We start from the raw sequence: 13908 nt of genomic DNA on the forward strand, positions 1-13908 counted from the left end.
GCCTTATTAGCCCTGTATGCAGTATATCAGGCAGCCACTGCACCCCTGGGCAATCCTTCCCTGAATGCTCCTTCCGCTGGCTGCTGTCAGAGAACTAACTCTTTAGTCCCAGCCCTGGGGTTTATATATACCCAGGGCCCTGCCTCTTCTGGTCAGCTGACTGGCTGCAGGTGCAGGCTAATTCCCTCATTAGCTGGCTGCTGTAGCAACCTGCACCTGTGGGGTTTCTAGCTGGCTCTTAGGGCCCTCTTCCTAGGCAGTTTCTGCTCTTAAAGGAGCCGGCACCTTTGTGCCCTGCACCAATGTTGTAGATGTTTTCTTTTAGAATATAATTTGGTATTTTTCTGGTTCCAAGATAGCAAAACCCTTTGCTGAAAGGAGTACTTCCAGGGGCAAGGGGAGGGACTTCTGGTGGCAAAGGTCAAGGGGCAGGACTTCTGGCCACAAGACGGTGACCAGGGCCAGGGCTACCCACGTGGCCCTTGACAACTTGCCCAAACTCGGTAAGTGGCCCTCTGCCCAAAATAATTGCCTGTGCCTGGTATAGACACAGCTTACTTTTCTGGGTTGGATTTGAACCAGCAACTCTGTGCTTCCTATCGCGGCCTTCTGTTCACAAGCTAAAAGCGAAAGACAGTTCCTATTGCTACTTCCTAATCTTCTGGTTTAAACCAGCAGAGACAAAGGAACTAACTGAAGCACATCAGTATATGTAGTCTATTTTTATAACAAAACAATGATCTCCAAGAGTAGTAGTCCCTTCCCAAACTTGACAGTAGAGCAATAATTTTCAAGCAGGGTGCCACACAATCCTTTTAAGGGTGCTACAAGGTGCCATGCAATATTAGCCTTCTTAGGTATGCAGATACCTACATATGATCACAAGATAAACCCACAGGGCATTTTTACATGTGTGCTGCAACACAGAGCCAGGTGGTTTAATTAGTGAGCTGCACTAATTAAAAGTGCCCATGCACCATGTTTATCAGCATCCCCACATGTCCCCATGCTGAAAAAATGGCATTGGGGCACTTTGAACTAAAGCTTTCTGAACATATCTCAAAGTGCACTGCTGCCATTTTTCAGCTCAGGAATGCTGATACACATGACGTGGAAGGCGGCTGGAGCATGTCAATTTCCATGCTCCAGCAGACTCGATTGAGTCTGGTCCCATGCACTGGACTTCCAGCACATTGCAGCAGGTTCCCCACACATCTGTAGGAGCCCACAGATTTCAAACTGGAACACAACATTCTGGAACGTATCACAACATTCTGGAACCTGTTGTCATTCTGAGTTCTTGGCAACAAAATTGCTCTCTTATATTTCTGTAGTTGAAAAATGAGTGAAAGCTAAGAGTTAGCATGTTCTGATGGGTGCCTTGAGTCTAACTAGGTTGAGAACCGCTGCTGTACAGTTTTCTTCCTCCTTTTTCTGTCTGGCCCTTATTCCTTGTATATATCCCATATAAGCAGTAAGAATCTTTGGGTACAAAATATCTTTTTCAAATATGCTTGCCTTCTTGTACTTCCTCTGTGTGACCACCACCACACCTTATGGAACCATGCAAACAAACAAGTCCTATGAAACTCTGCATCCCATTATCTACTTCCTGAGCCACTGCAGCCATGTTTTAAATATAGTATTAAAATATTTTTCATATTAAACCCCCAACTCTACTGACTACTATCTATATCATCAGTGGTTGTCTAGCACACACAGAGTAGACAGGAAATCTATTCTCTTTTACCAGTAGCTTGAGAACACAAAAGCTGTAAGGCAAAGACACATTTTTAGTGAATTTACTGAATGCACCAACCAACCTGAGAGCACAACCAAGAAGTTCACTTTCAAAGAATCTCAGACAGGCTGTGATGCTGCCTTCTGATTCCCCTCCGGTCCCCAAAACAATGTCTAGGGCTTGGCTACAGATGAAAATAGTTGCCATCCTGACAGTTCTTAGTGGCAGGTCCACAGATTGTTACAAGTATAAAAAATCTTGTAAAGATGCCCTGTGACAGTGCAGTTACTGCAGCATTAAGTCTAGTCCCATGTGAAAACACTACAGCCTCTCACCTGTCCCAGAAATCCAAGTCCTTGCTTATAACTTGGGTGCTGCAGCTTTAATAGATAATTCCTTTCTTTTTGACCATAGCATTTTCTATGTGATTAGGCATCAACAGATCTCAACTACTACTAAGAGCCCTTAACATTCCTTTAATCCCATCCTGCCAAGCAAACTTGCAACAATGTAGAAGAGTAACTGAGACAGGTATCTCCTGAAAGAATTACCTGGAGATTTTTCTTGATACAGGCAGTCCTCAGACTTAAGATGTGGTTTTCAGGAACCAATTGCATCATAAGTCATAGATTCATAGATTGTAGAGTCGGAAGGGACCCTGAAGGATCATCATGTCCAACCCTGTGCCCCAGGCAGGAAAAGAACCAAGGTCAGACAACCCCAGCCAGGTACCTATCTAGCCTCCTCTTGAAGACCTCTAGTACCACCTCTCTTGGCAACCTATTCCAGATTCTGCCCACCCTTACTGTGAAAAATTTCTTCCTAATGCCTAACCTGAATCTACTGTCCACTAGTTTATACCCAATGCCTAGTTACTTCTAGGGGTGCCCTGGTAAATAGTGCATCTCCATCTCTCTGTTGCCCTCCCAGAACTGGACACAGTACTCCAACTGTGGCCTGACCAGTGCTGCATAGAGGGGGAGCATCACCTCCCTTGATCTGTTGGTCATGCATCTGCTAATGCATGATAAGGTGTGATTGGCTTTGTTGATGGCTTTCTTACACTGCCAGCTCATGTTCATCTTGGAGTCAACTATGACTCCAAGATCCTTTTCAGCTGCTGAGCTGCTAAGGGGGTCATCCCCCAACCTATAGGTGTGCAGGGGATTCCTCCTCCCTAGATGGAGTACCTTGCATTTGTCTTTGTTGAACTGCATCCTGTTTTGTTCTGCCCATTTTTCCAACCTGTTCAGATCCACTTTGATCTGTTCCCTACTCTCTGGTGTGTTAACTTTGCCCCATAACTTGGTATCACCTGCAAACTTGGACAGGGTGCTCTCCACATCCTCATTCAAATCGCTGATGAAGATATTAAATAACACCAGTGCAAGGACCGAACCCTGCGGGACACCACTGTCCACCTCCTTCCAGGTCAAAAACGACCTATCCCCAACCACTCGTTGGGTGCAGTCCCTAAGCCAGTTTGCCACCCACCTGACTGTGTAAGCATCCATACCACAGCCTGCTAGCTTCCTTATTAGAATAGGATGCAAAACTGTATCGAAGGCCTTCTTAAAGTTCAGGTAGATGACATCTGCCTCAGCTCCAGTGTCAAGGCAGTGTGTGACCTGGTCATAAAAGGCTATGAGGTTTGTCAGGCAGGATCTACCTGTGACGAACCCATGCCGGTTTCCTTTCAGCATCAATTCCCCTGCTGGGCCTTCACAAATGTGTTCTTTAATGATTTTTTCCAGTGTTTTCCCAAGGACAGAGGTAAGACTGACTGGCCTCAAGTTACCTGGCTCATCCCCTCTCTCCTTCTTAAAAATGGGCACCACATTGGCCCTTTTCCAGTCCTCAGGGACCTGGCCAGAGCACCATGAGTGCTCAAACAGCAGTGCCAGCGGCTCAGCTATGACACTGGCCAATTCCTTTAGCATCTGTGGATGGAGGTCATCCAGGCCTACTGACTTGTACCCATCCAGCCACTCCAAGTGGTCCTTAACTAAGTCAGTACTAACGATTGGCGGTCTAGAGCTTCCCGGACATCTATCTATGTTCAAATTGGGGGAACTGTCTTGGCCAGTACTCAGGGATACTGAAGCAAAGAACTCCTCGAAGAGCTCCACCTTTCTCCCTGTGTTGGCCACCAACTGTCCTGATTTGTCCTGCAGGGGCCCTATGTTACTCTCTGCCTTTCTTTTGCTCGTTATGTATCTGTAGAAGGACTTTTTATTGTCCTTGATTGTTGTAGCCAGCCTGCCTAACTGATTCCCTGCAATAGTACACCAGGGAGGTATATTCCTCCTTGGTTGCTACCACCTGCTTCCACTGCCTATAAATCTCTTTCTTTGCCCACAGTCTTTTCTGGAGTTCCCTGTTCAGCCAAGGGGGCTTTTTTGTCCCCTTGCCCCCTTTCCTGCGTAATGGAATAGTTTCCTTTTGTGCCCCAAGGATCACTCACTTGAGAAACCTCCAACCCTCCTGGACCCCCATAAGCTCGATGCTCTTGAGTTCAGCCACCTCACTAAGTAGTCTTCTAAGTTTACTAAAATTGGCCCTTCTGAAGTCTAACACTTTAGCCTCGCTGGTTATTTTTCCCACCCTTTGCTGTATAGTGAATTCAACCAAATGATAGTCACTATCTCCCAGGTTACCCATGAGATCATCCCCTGTTGCTCAGACCAGGTCTAGCAAGGCATTAGTCACCTCCTGGGTTAGGTGGAGGTTCTGCAGCAGTTTAAGAACCTATGTGAGTGGTTTGTTTTGGCCGTCTGCTCCTCCCAGCAGACGGGTAATTTAGGTCTCCCTTGACCACCGCCTTTGTCACCTGCCTTTTTTCCCCCACTCTGTCTCGCCTATACAACCTGTACCCCTCAATGCCTACCGCCCAGTTGTGAGTAGAATCACACCATGTTTCCATTAAGCTGACTAGGTCATACTGGGTGCTAGCAAATAAGAGTGTAAGCTCATCCTGCTTATTCCCCATACTCCTGGCATTTGTGTAAAGACATGTTAGCCTCCTGATGGCTGCAGTCGAAACATTGTAAGTCAGAACCAATTTTCCCATAGGAACAGTGTTATAAATGGGGGATTGGTTCCTTTACAATGGTCGATACCACTGCGTCCAGCTGGTAAATCCCCTTTGGGGAAAGGGGAGGGGGAAGGGAAGGGGTATAGGAGGGGGCAGATCAATGCTTCCTGCGGTGAGGGAGCAACTAGGGTTGGGGCTGGGACCAGGGCAGGGGAGGCGTGGGACTGAGCTGCAGCTTGTTACTGGAGCACGGGGAGTGAGGGTGCAGCTGCTCCTGCGGCTGCATGCTGCTCATCCAGCAGCTCATTCGGCGGTTCCCACTGCTGCTCCTGCCACTTGTCTGGGAAGGCATGGGGAGGCGTGTACCCCTGGATTTGTTTGGGGTGGGGTGGCCAGGGCTGAGGCTGCACCGGGCTCCAGTCTGGGAGGGCAGCAGCAGCACTGGGAGTGGCGGCTATGCCCTCCTGGTGCTCACCCAGCTGGGGAAGGGCAGGTATGGGATGGAGCTGCTGTGCTGCCTCTGGACAAGCGGTGCAGAGGGGCAGGAGCCGCCCTGCCCTCCCTGTGTCCCCCAGATGAGCCGCAGCTTCATTCTGCACACTCTCTGCCCCAGCTAGGTGAGCGGTGGGAGGGCATGGGGGGGGGGGCATATACCCCCAGATTGGGGCAGGGCAGGTGACGGACCAGGAGCCATAGGGAGGCTGCAGCCACCTGACAATTCACTGTAGCCCTTGCTGCCCACCCAAAGCCCAGCCCCAGCCTCGCCCGCCCTACCCCATGCAGATCCAGGGCACACGCCCACTCTACGTCCTCCTGCACAAGGGGTGGGAGCAATGGTGGGAACAGCCAGATGAGCCGCCAGATGAGCAACATGCAGCGGCGGTAGCTGTCGCCCCCTCCCTCCCTGCACCCCACTGATGAACTGCAACTCAGTCCTGTGCCTGTAGCCCCAGGCCCAGTCCCTCCCTCACCACAGGGGCCTTGCTTCCCCCCCCACCCCACACCCTTTCCCTTTCCCTTCCACCACAACAGACTTACCAGCTGGATGCAGCTTTATTGACTGTCGTAAAGTCGATACCCATGTTGGAACTTCCGAACGTGAAAACAGGGTGTCGATTTATAAACATCGTTAAGTGACATTTGTTGTAACTTGAAAAGTTGTAAGTCGAGGACTGCCTGTATTGTATTGAGGGGAGATAAATAAATCAAATTTCACTACTAGCCTGAAGCTTGAAGAGAAACCAGGTTAGGGCTATTTGTTTTACACCCAGAGAGTTCTGTGAATGGGCTGCCCGACAGATATACATCTTGGCTGTTCCCAGAATGACCAATCATGAGACAGGGATTAGATCCTTTATTGCTGTGGTTGATAAACTGACCTGAAGAATTCTGGATACTCAGTGCAGCACAAAATAATTCAATTATGGATCCCAAATCCCAGCATTGACAAACTGCACTCCAAAGCTCCTCTCCCTTTCTCAACCATTTAAATTGCTTCCCTGAAATGTTCAATGTCCTCACCAAACTTTTTCCCATGGTTTCCTCCCAACTCCTGCTTTTCATAGGCAATCTAACTGCCTGCCCCTAAACTAAAAAGATTTGTTTTTACTACCCAAATAAGAAAGGAGGAGAGACCAAAATCCTGTGCAATGTCATGCAAATCTCCTAAGGCCTTCAAAAAGTAATAAGGGAGAAAGGTCCTTCTGTGCTTTTGATGTGTTTTGATTAAATCAGTAGCTAACACAAGGCAAGCTCTTTGTGTTACAGATTGTCTGAGGGTGTTAGAGCCCCACTGACAAAGACAGCAACTCACATTCTAGTTCCAGCTCCTCCACTGATTTCCTGCCCAGCCTGGGGCAACCTTAGTGCCTACCTCCCCCAGTAAGAAATGGGGCACTGTCACAGAGGCATGTACAGTGGTGTGCTGATGAATGTCTAGTGCTCTGTGGAGAGCCCTGTCTGAGTGCGAAATATTATCAGAATCAATCAGTAAGGTTGTCTATGGTATAGGGACCCCTGTTCAGTCCCCAAGTTTATTTCCCAGTATAAGAGGAAATGGTGTGCAGGGGAAGGGGCATGATGTGCAGTTTGAAGGAAGCAGAGAAGACACGTATGTCTGCCTGGAGCCTACATCCAACCCTCCTCAACCAAAGAGCTGTGGCCCAGAGGCAGCAACCTGAGGGATGAATATGTAAAGGGTTGTCTTCCCCACACCCTGAAACAAATAGGAGACAAGTATCACTACAAAACTCATTCACAAAGTGGATGCAAAGAACATCTAAGGAGACACTGTGAGGTTAAACTTCCTATTAGCCAAAGGTAAATGTGTTCATCTGTATTATTAATACTACCTTCCATAGTTTGAATAGAAATCATTAGGCAGACCTCATTTACTTTTGCCTTGTTAATGCTGATTGTTTACTTTTGCAATTTTGCTGAGCTTGGAGAATAAAAATTGATTGGCCAGTTTCTCTTGTTAGCTTTCTAGTACCAGGCTTTTGTAGCAACTTTAAGGTTGCAAATGCTCTAAAGGAAAGGTGGCAATCATGAACCAACAAGGTTCTGATTAAAAGAACATAGCTAGCATTTGTACTAAACTTGAGCTTTGTAAACATTTGTTTTTAAATTGGATCTAACTTTCAAGGTTAACCAGCCCCCAAAAGCTCTCTTCAAGCTGATACAGACTGTGATGCTGCTATAATGAATGGTACATCTAAACTACAATTGAAAGTATGACTGCAGTATTAGTATATTTAATTTAAACAGGCAGGGGTAAGCACAACAGGAAAAACATTTCAGTGTATACTTCAGTGTACTTTTGCAATTATCTGTTCATACCCAGAGTCCCTGGCAGGCTTGTGAAGCCCACAAAGAAGATAGCCACTGTGTCTTCACTGCTTTTGTTACCTGTACAAATTAGATTAAAGATGTCACACACTCCATTGTACAGCAATCTTACCATAACCTTAAAGACAAACTTTGAACCCTTCTGCTGACTTTGGCTGATAACACCTTTATTGTCAAGCCGGTTTACATCCCTTCTTCAGTTCTTCAATACAAAACCTCATTCATTGCAAACACACTGCTACTTACTTATGAAGTTGGCCTGGCCAGTGAAGATGGTGTACTGGAGCTCATAGGAGCTGACACTGAACTCATCTTCTGAGATCCAGTGGACAGTAATAGTGTCGTGGGAGGCAGTACAAAGCTCCTCTCGAACTGATGGTGGGTTGGGTGCTGCATAAGTGACAGAGGACAGTATGGAGAGATTGTTAATTATAATATATCTTACCTTGGCTCTTCTATTCTATTATTGTGACAGTCTATGGAGATAATCACTATGGAGCATTGCACAGAAAAACAAGGAGATTTCTCACTGTACATATTGCAGAGAGTTTCTACTTGACAACAATTGTGGCTCAGTCATGCAGAGGAGTGGATGGTTGGGAAGGCTAGGGCAGTACCTAGCAGTGACATAACAAGGGAATCCATTCTAAATACTGTGCTGGCAACTGCTCAGACACTGGAAGGCTGAATCAGGTTAGGAAGCTGATCAAAAACCATCTCCTTGGCTAGCACTGATTTTTTAAACAACCTTTGCTTGGTAAACATTCTGGATTCTGATGACATTTCCTCATTTTGCATTTAGCCTATTAGCTGCTTGGAAATTGGGAATTTCATTTATGGATTCAAGGTTTTTAATGTTCTCTGGAGCTTCCACAAGCAACTTTATCTCCCCAGCTGCTGTTACGGTATGCACCTTTGTAAAGGAACATACTTCAATTGGATTACAGCAGTTTTTAATACTCCTACTACAAATACAGTTGCATGGGCTGTTTGTTCTTTAAAATAGTACACCACCACTGTCAAAGAAAGGTGAGGCACATCCATAGTCACCTGATTTTATTTACAGCACGACTGGTTAGAGCACAGTAGTAATAACACCAAGGTTGCAGGTTTGATCCCCCTAGGTGAACTAGATGAATCCTTGAGGTCCCTTTCAGTCTTACATTTCTATGATATGATATTTATAAAATAGCTGTTATTATTATGGTATTACCTGAGGGCTCCAATTTGGATCAATGTGGGAGATGTTGTCCAAACAAAAACATAGACGGGGACCCTGCCCATTGGTGGTTACAATTTAGGACTATAAGACATACATGAAGGCTACTGAAAAGGGAAGCACAAAAACATATGACACCTTAAACATTATTTTTAATGGGCCAATATTGCTTCCTCGGGTGCATAAAAACAATCTGGTTGATTTATTGTGGGCATCATGGGAAGAGGTGTCTTAGGGAATATCTTCATTGCAGTGTTAACCTGGACTTTTACCTGGTTTTCAATCCATCCACCCATGGAGAAGATGCTATGACCTAGGTGTGAAGGTTTGTTAAATCTAAGATAGTTGACTTGTGCAGAGAGTGGGTTAGAAACTGCCTTCTTCTTTAACTCGGGTTGGCATCTAATAATTTTGTAGTGAAGATGTAAACTAAATCACTGAAGTGCCGATAGTTTTCTACTATCCCACAGTTTCCCACAAAGGATGGACAAGTTTTCCTGCAATTAACAAGACTGCCAGGGAAAAGAAATCCTATAGCATGGCAGTAGGGCTGTGCAAAGCTTCAGTTCATGATTGGGATTTGGAGAGATTCGGAGGCCAAATCTAAGAATCTGAATCGAATTGCGGGAAGCTGTAGGCTTTCCAAACCGATTCGGAAAAGATTCGGGGATTCGGCCATAGGGTATAATGGGGAATCAATGAAATATCTACAACTTTGCTGTCTTTTGGCTGATTCAGATGAAACTTGCAGGGATAGTAGCTTCTGCTGAGAGAATGATGCGTACCCAGTTTCAAGGTGGTAGGTGCAGGGGTTTCTGGGAAACTGCACCCCAAAGTGGAGAAAGCAAGACTCATGTCACGTGTGTATGTTAAGCCACAGCAGGGTGAAAATGGCAGGGATGGTGGCCCATGCTGAGGCCACAAAGCCAGCCAAGTTTCAAGGAGATAGGTGTAGGGGTTTGGGGGAAACTGCACCAGCAAAACTCATGACATGGGTGCCTGTGCAACTGTGTCTCTTGGGGTACAGGGCGGAGAAACTACTGCAGGCCTGGTTGCTAAGCTACTGTGTTATCAATCAATCATGATTCACTGAGGGACCGGCTCAATACACAGTAGCTAGCTAGTAGCTACTAGATAATGAGTTAATGAGCAAGGATTAACACCTACAAAACCACAGTCAAAGGAGAGGAAATAACCAATACAGACAATCAGCTGCCCCAAGACAGATGGTCAGTTGTACAAGCACCCATGTCACAAGTTTTGCCTGTTAGCAGCTAGAGGTACAGGGCTAGAGGTACAGGGCCCCAGAACCCCCCCTGCACCGATCTCCTTGAAGGCTGGCAGGCTTTGTGGCCTCAGCAGGGGCTAGCAGCCCTGCAGCTTTCACCCTACTGTGCCTTAACACATAGTGTCATCCATGTCACAAGTGTTGCTTGTCCACAGATTAACGTGCAGTTTCCCCTAAACCCCTGCACCTTTCCCCCTGAACCTTGGCAGGATTTGTGGCCTCACCAGGGACTAGCATCCCTGCAGTTTTGACCCCGCTGTAGCTTAACACATACATGTGACATGAGTTTTGCTTTCAAGAATTTTGGGTGCAATTTCCCCCAAACCCCTGCACCTATCTCCTTGACACTTGGCAGGCTTCGTGCTCCCAGCAGAGGCTACCACCCGTGCAAGTTTCATCTGAATCGGACAAAAAACAACAAAGTTATAGATATTTCATTGATTCTCCATTATACCCTATGGCCAAATCTCCGAATCATCTCCTAAGCTTCAGAGCCGATTTGGCCAAATTGAAGCAGGAAACTGATTCAGAGCTCTGAATCAAACTGCTGGCATCCAAACTGGCCGTATCCAAACCCGAATTCGCACAGGCCTACGTGGCAGCATAAAGAACTGTGGGATGTTCTGTCAGATACATATGCGAGCACAGAAAAAGTGAGGGCACTGTAATGAGGATAGGGTTTTGCTACATTAGGCTAACCCAGGTGCTAAGCCATACTAGTTTATGAAGTGAAGTCAGAGCCTCTGAGGGATCTGAAGGGGGTCTTGGATTTTTCAAGGAAAATGTTGCAGCCACACAGGAAGGCATGGTAGGAAAAGTAAGGGCCATTCACAAAACAGAGGAGAAGGGAGGAAGGTACTGCAAGAAAACAGCCAGCACAAAACAAATGCAGGTAAGTAGGAGGGCAGTGGTAAAGAACCTTGAAATGAGATATCCTAACAGGATGGAGAAGGGGGAGCAAGGGGAGGGTATAAAAGAGGGTTATCCCATGGTCAGACAGAAGGTAGCCTTAGCAGCTGACAGGAAGGGAGCGATGTGGGTAAAGCAGAGGTTCAGAGAGGTGGAAGGGGAGAAATTGCTGCAATCAAGGCAGGAAATGACAACGGTTTACAATGAGGTATAGAGACTTCCCACAGATTATGTTCCCAAACAGTTGTCCTAAAAACACCATTTGAACAAAGGCTCAAAGATTGACAACTAGGTGCTTCCACTGTCATGGACCAGCTGAGTAGTTCAGTTGCAAAAGCAAGAAGCAGTTGAAAAGATAAGGATAATTTACAAGGTGATTATATGAAAATACTTCCCACCTCCTTAGAGATGCTTATGGAATTAAGGCTTCAAGAAAGGAGGTTAGAGAGCAGGTTAGGGATGCAGGATTGGTAAACGCACCTGTTAGATAATCCAGACCTTCTAACAGCTTCTTTTCTCTAGAAAAATCTAAAGCGAAGTTTTCAAAGGCATCATTAAAATTGATATCTGGTATCAGAACTTGAGAGGATGCAGTTGCCATGGCGACCCTGAAAGAAATAAGAGAGCATCAATATACATTAGGGTGCGTTTGGAACTCCCAGGCAACAGTTACTTCGCTGATTAAAAAGGTGCAAAGTCTTACAGCACTGGAGCCCACCATGAGGAAAAACAGGCCCTAATACCTAAATTTGATTTCACTAGAGAATCAGAGCAGCAACTCCATGGGGAAGGGATTAGTGATTTTGTTTGTGTGTTTGCTAGTGAAGTAATCCTTGAATAATCACAGCCATACATGCCACAGCCTTGTCTTTTCTTCCAAGGAATAACACATGCTCCTCTTCACACCTAATATTTAGCTGCTGAACAACTTGCCTCCCATTCTACTACTGCAGCCTCAGTTTGGGTGACAGTCTAGACCACGGGTTCTCAATCCCTGGGCTGCAGCCTGGTGCTGGGCTGCGGCAGGCTGGCTGGACCAGAAGTGGCTGCAGACAGGCAAACCATGACTCCCCAGAGCCAGGCAGAGAGGCCGTGGCTCCTTCTGCAGGGCCTGCAGCAGTGCACGGTTTGCCCCCTCCTTGCCCCTCTCATCCCCTGCCCGGGGAATGGGGGTATTATTACCTGCTGGCTGGAAATTCTGGCTATGGTCAGCTGCAACTTCTGTGCCACGGTTTGCCAGGCCATGGTTTGCCAGGCTGCAGCATAAAAACTTTGGGAACCCCTGGTCTAGACCATATGAGATCCATATAGTTGATTCTCATAAACTTTATTTACATTAGAACAGTTTTGTTAATATGTCCCATTGTTGCAGCTCTGCTGGGGGCAGCAAAAAGAGAAGACGGGATGTTGCTATTTTAAGCACTGTCTTGTGTAGGCCAACACTCAGCAGGTCTTGACTGTGTTACATGTTGCTCTCTCTGCAATAGCTCCTGCTGTGATCCACTGGCGCATACCCTACAGAACTCTGACAATTTTGCTTATTCTTTTAGCTATAAGGTCCCCAGCTTGATCCTCAGTCTTTCAGCTAAGGGCGTGGCTCTCACACCACACCCTGGGACAAGAACAGGGCAGAGGCTGAAACTTTAATTATTTAACAAATGAATCCCAAAGCAGAGGCAGCTTTAGTTCATTTATTGATTAATCTGGAACAATTCATTATTCAGGTTGTTTCCAACTCTACAACTGTTTCTCACAGGCATTTTTCAGGCTCTTTTACTCTGGTATTATTTGCTGACTGTATTATGTCACAGTGCAGGAAGTTATGTTTTAAGGCACTTGATACTTAGGAAAAGTAGCCTATAAATCAAGAATTAAAATGAATAAAACTGGGCGTTGCCTCCCCACCACATATTCCTGAAGAGCAAGGAAGCAGTGAGTCTCATCTCTTTGGTGGTAGTGCTCAGCAAGCATATAAATCTGCATTAGATACTTAGAAAACAGCCAGGGTCGATGGAGAAATCTCCATGGATAAATGAGATTCCAAGGGATAACAGTTCTGTGCTGCTAAGACAACTATTTGCTACTTAAGCTCAAAACATTATTTACACCAATTTCTGGCATGGATTAAACTCTTGCTCAGCACAGACAAGCTAATAATCTCTGGTGAGCCCACCTTTCGGCCACATTTTTGGCGGTCTGCAAGAATCGTGCGTGGTCGTTCTCTTTCAGAATATGTTCTGCTTGATTTATGAGGACTGTTGAGCGCTCCAGACACTGCCGGCAGTTAGCTACCTGCTGGGCCAACTTCCTCAGCTTCATAACCTTGAGGAACAGAGCAGAGGGAAAACAAAATAGTTCAGCAAATAGCACTTGAAGGAGATCTGCAAGGAGCCCTGGGAGCTGGGCTCATTAATCAACTGGCTGAAGCTGCCTTGTTAAGGGACACAAAGTTAACAGAGAGGCTGCCACAATGGTTTGCCCTCTAAGGGACTCCTGAGTACTTCAAAGGCATTGTTTTAAAACCAAATGAGAAAACATTTATCCAAACTACATAGGCTTCTAAATGAAAACCAGCAAGAGAAAGGCTCGGTGTGGAACCTTCTCTTCCAGGCCTTCCTGGCCAGGCAACAGTAGGGAGGAAGAAAGTTTTAAGCAGCAGCATTTCAAGGTGCACTCTCCATATTACACAAGAGCAGAGAGAGATTAATGCCTATGGGGAAAGTTACCATGGCCATGTAAACAGAAGTGGGAACATGTGCTTTGCACAGCCTCAAAGGCTTTTGAGGCGCTGCACATGAAAAGGTTTGCCATGCTGCCAAAATCAGATTCTGGGAAATCCTGGTATCTAAAAATAATGTGACAAAAAAAAG

The 13908-nt window shown here is 46.1% G+C and overlaps 1 protein-coding gene across 15 annotated transcripts in view; it reads right to left on the reverse strand.

Annotated features, from left to right (window-relative positions):
• MID2 (midline 2) overlaps positions 1-13908 on the reverse strand; it is a 438142-nt gene that overhangs the window by 96972 nt on the left and 327262 nt on the right. For all 15 annotated transcript variants that reach the window (XM_090059302.1, XM_090059309.1, XM_090059301.1 and 12 more), the window contains 3 exons: positions 13212-13360; positions 11519-11646; positions 7869-8012 (listed from right to left, as the gene is read on the reverse strand). In XM_090059302.1, the coding sequence (XP_089915428.1) occupies positions 7869-8012; positions 11519-11646; positions 13212-13360 (421 nt within the window). The remainder of the gene's footprint in view (positions 1-7868; positions 8013-11518; positions 11647-13211; positions 13361-13908) is intronic.

The sequence above is a fragment of the Crocodylus siamensis genome, chromosome 8 (assembly GCF_052110815.1).
Source record: "Crocodylus siamensis isolate JL-2025a chromosome 8, ASM5211081v1, whole genome shotgun sequence".
In the NCBI taxonomy this organism is placed as follows: Eukaryota; Metazoa; Chordata; order Crocodylia; family Crocodylidae; genus Crocodylus; species Crocodylus siamensis.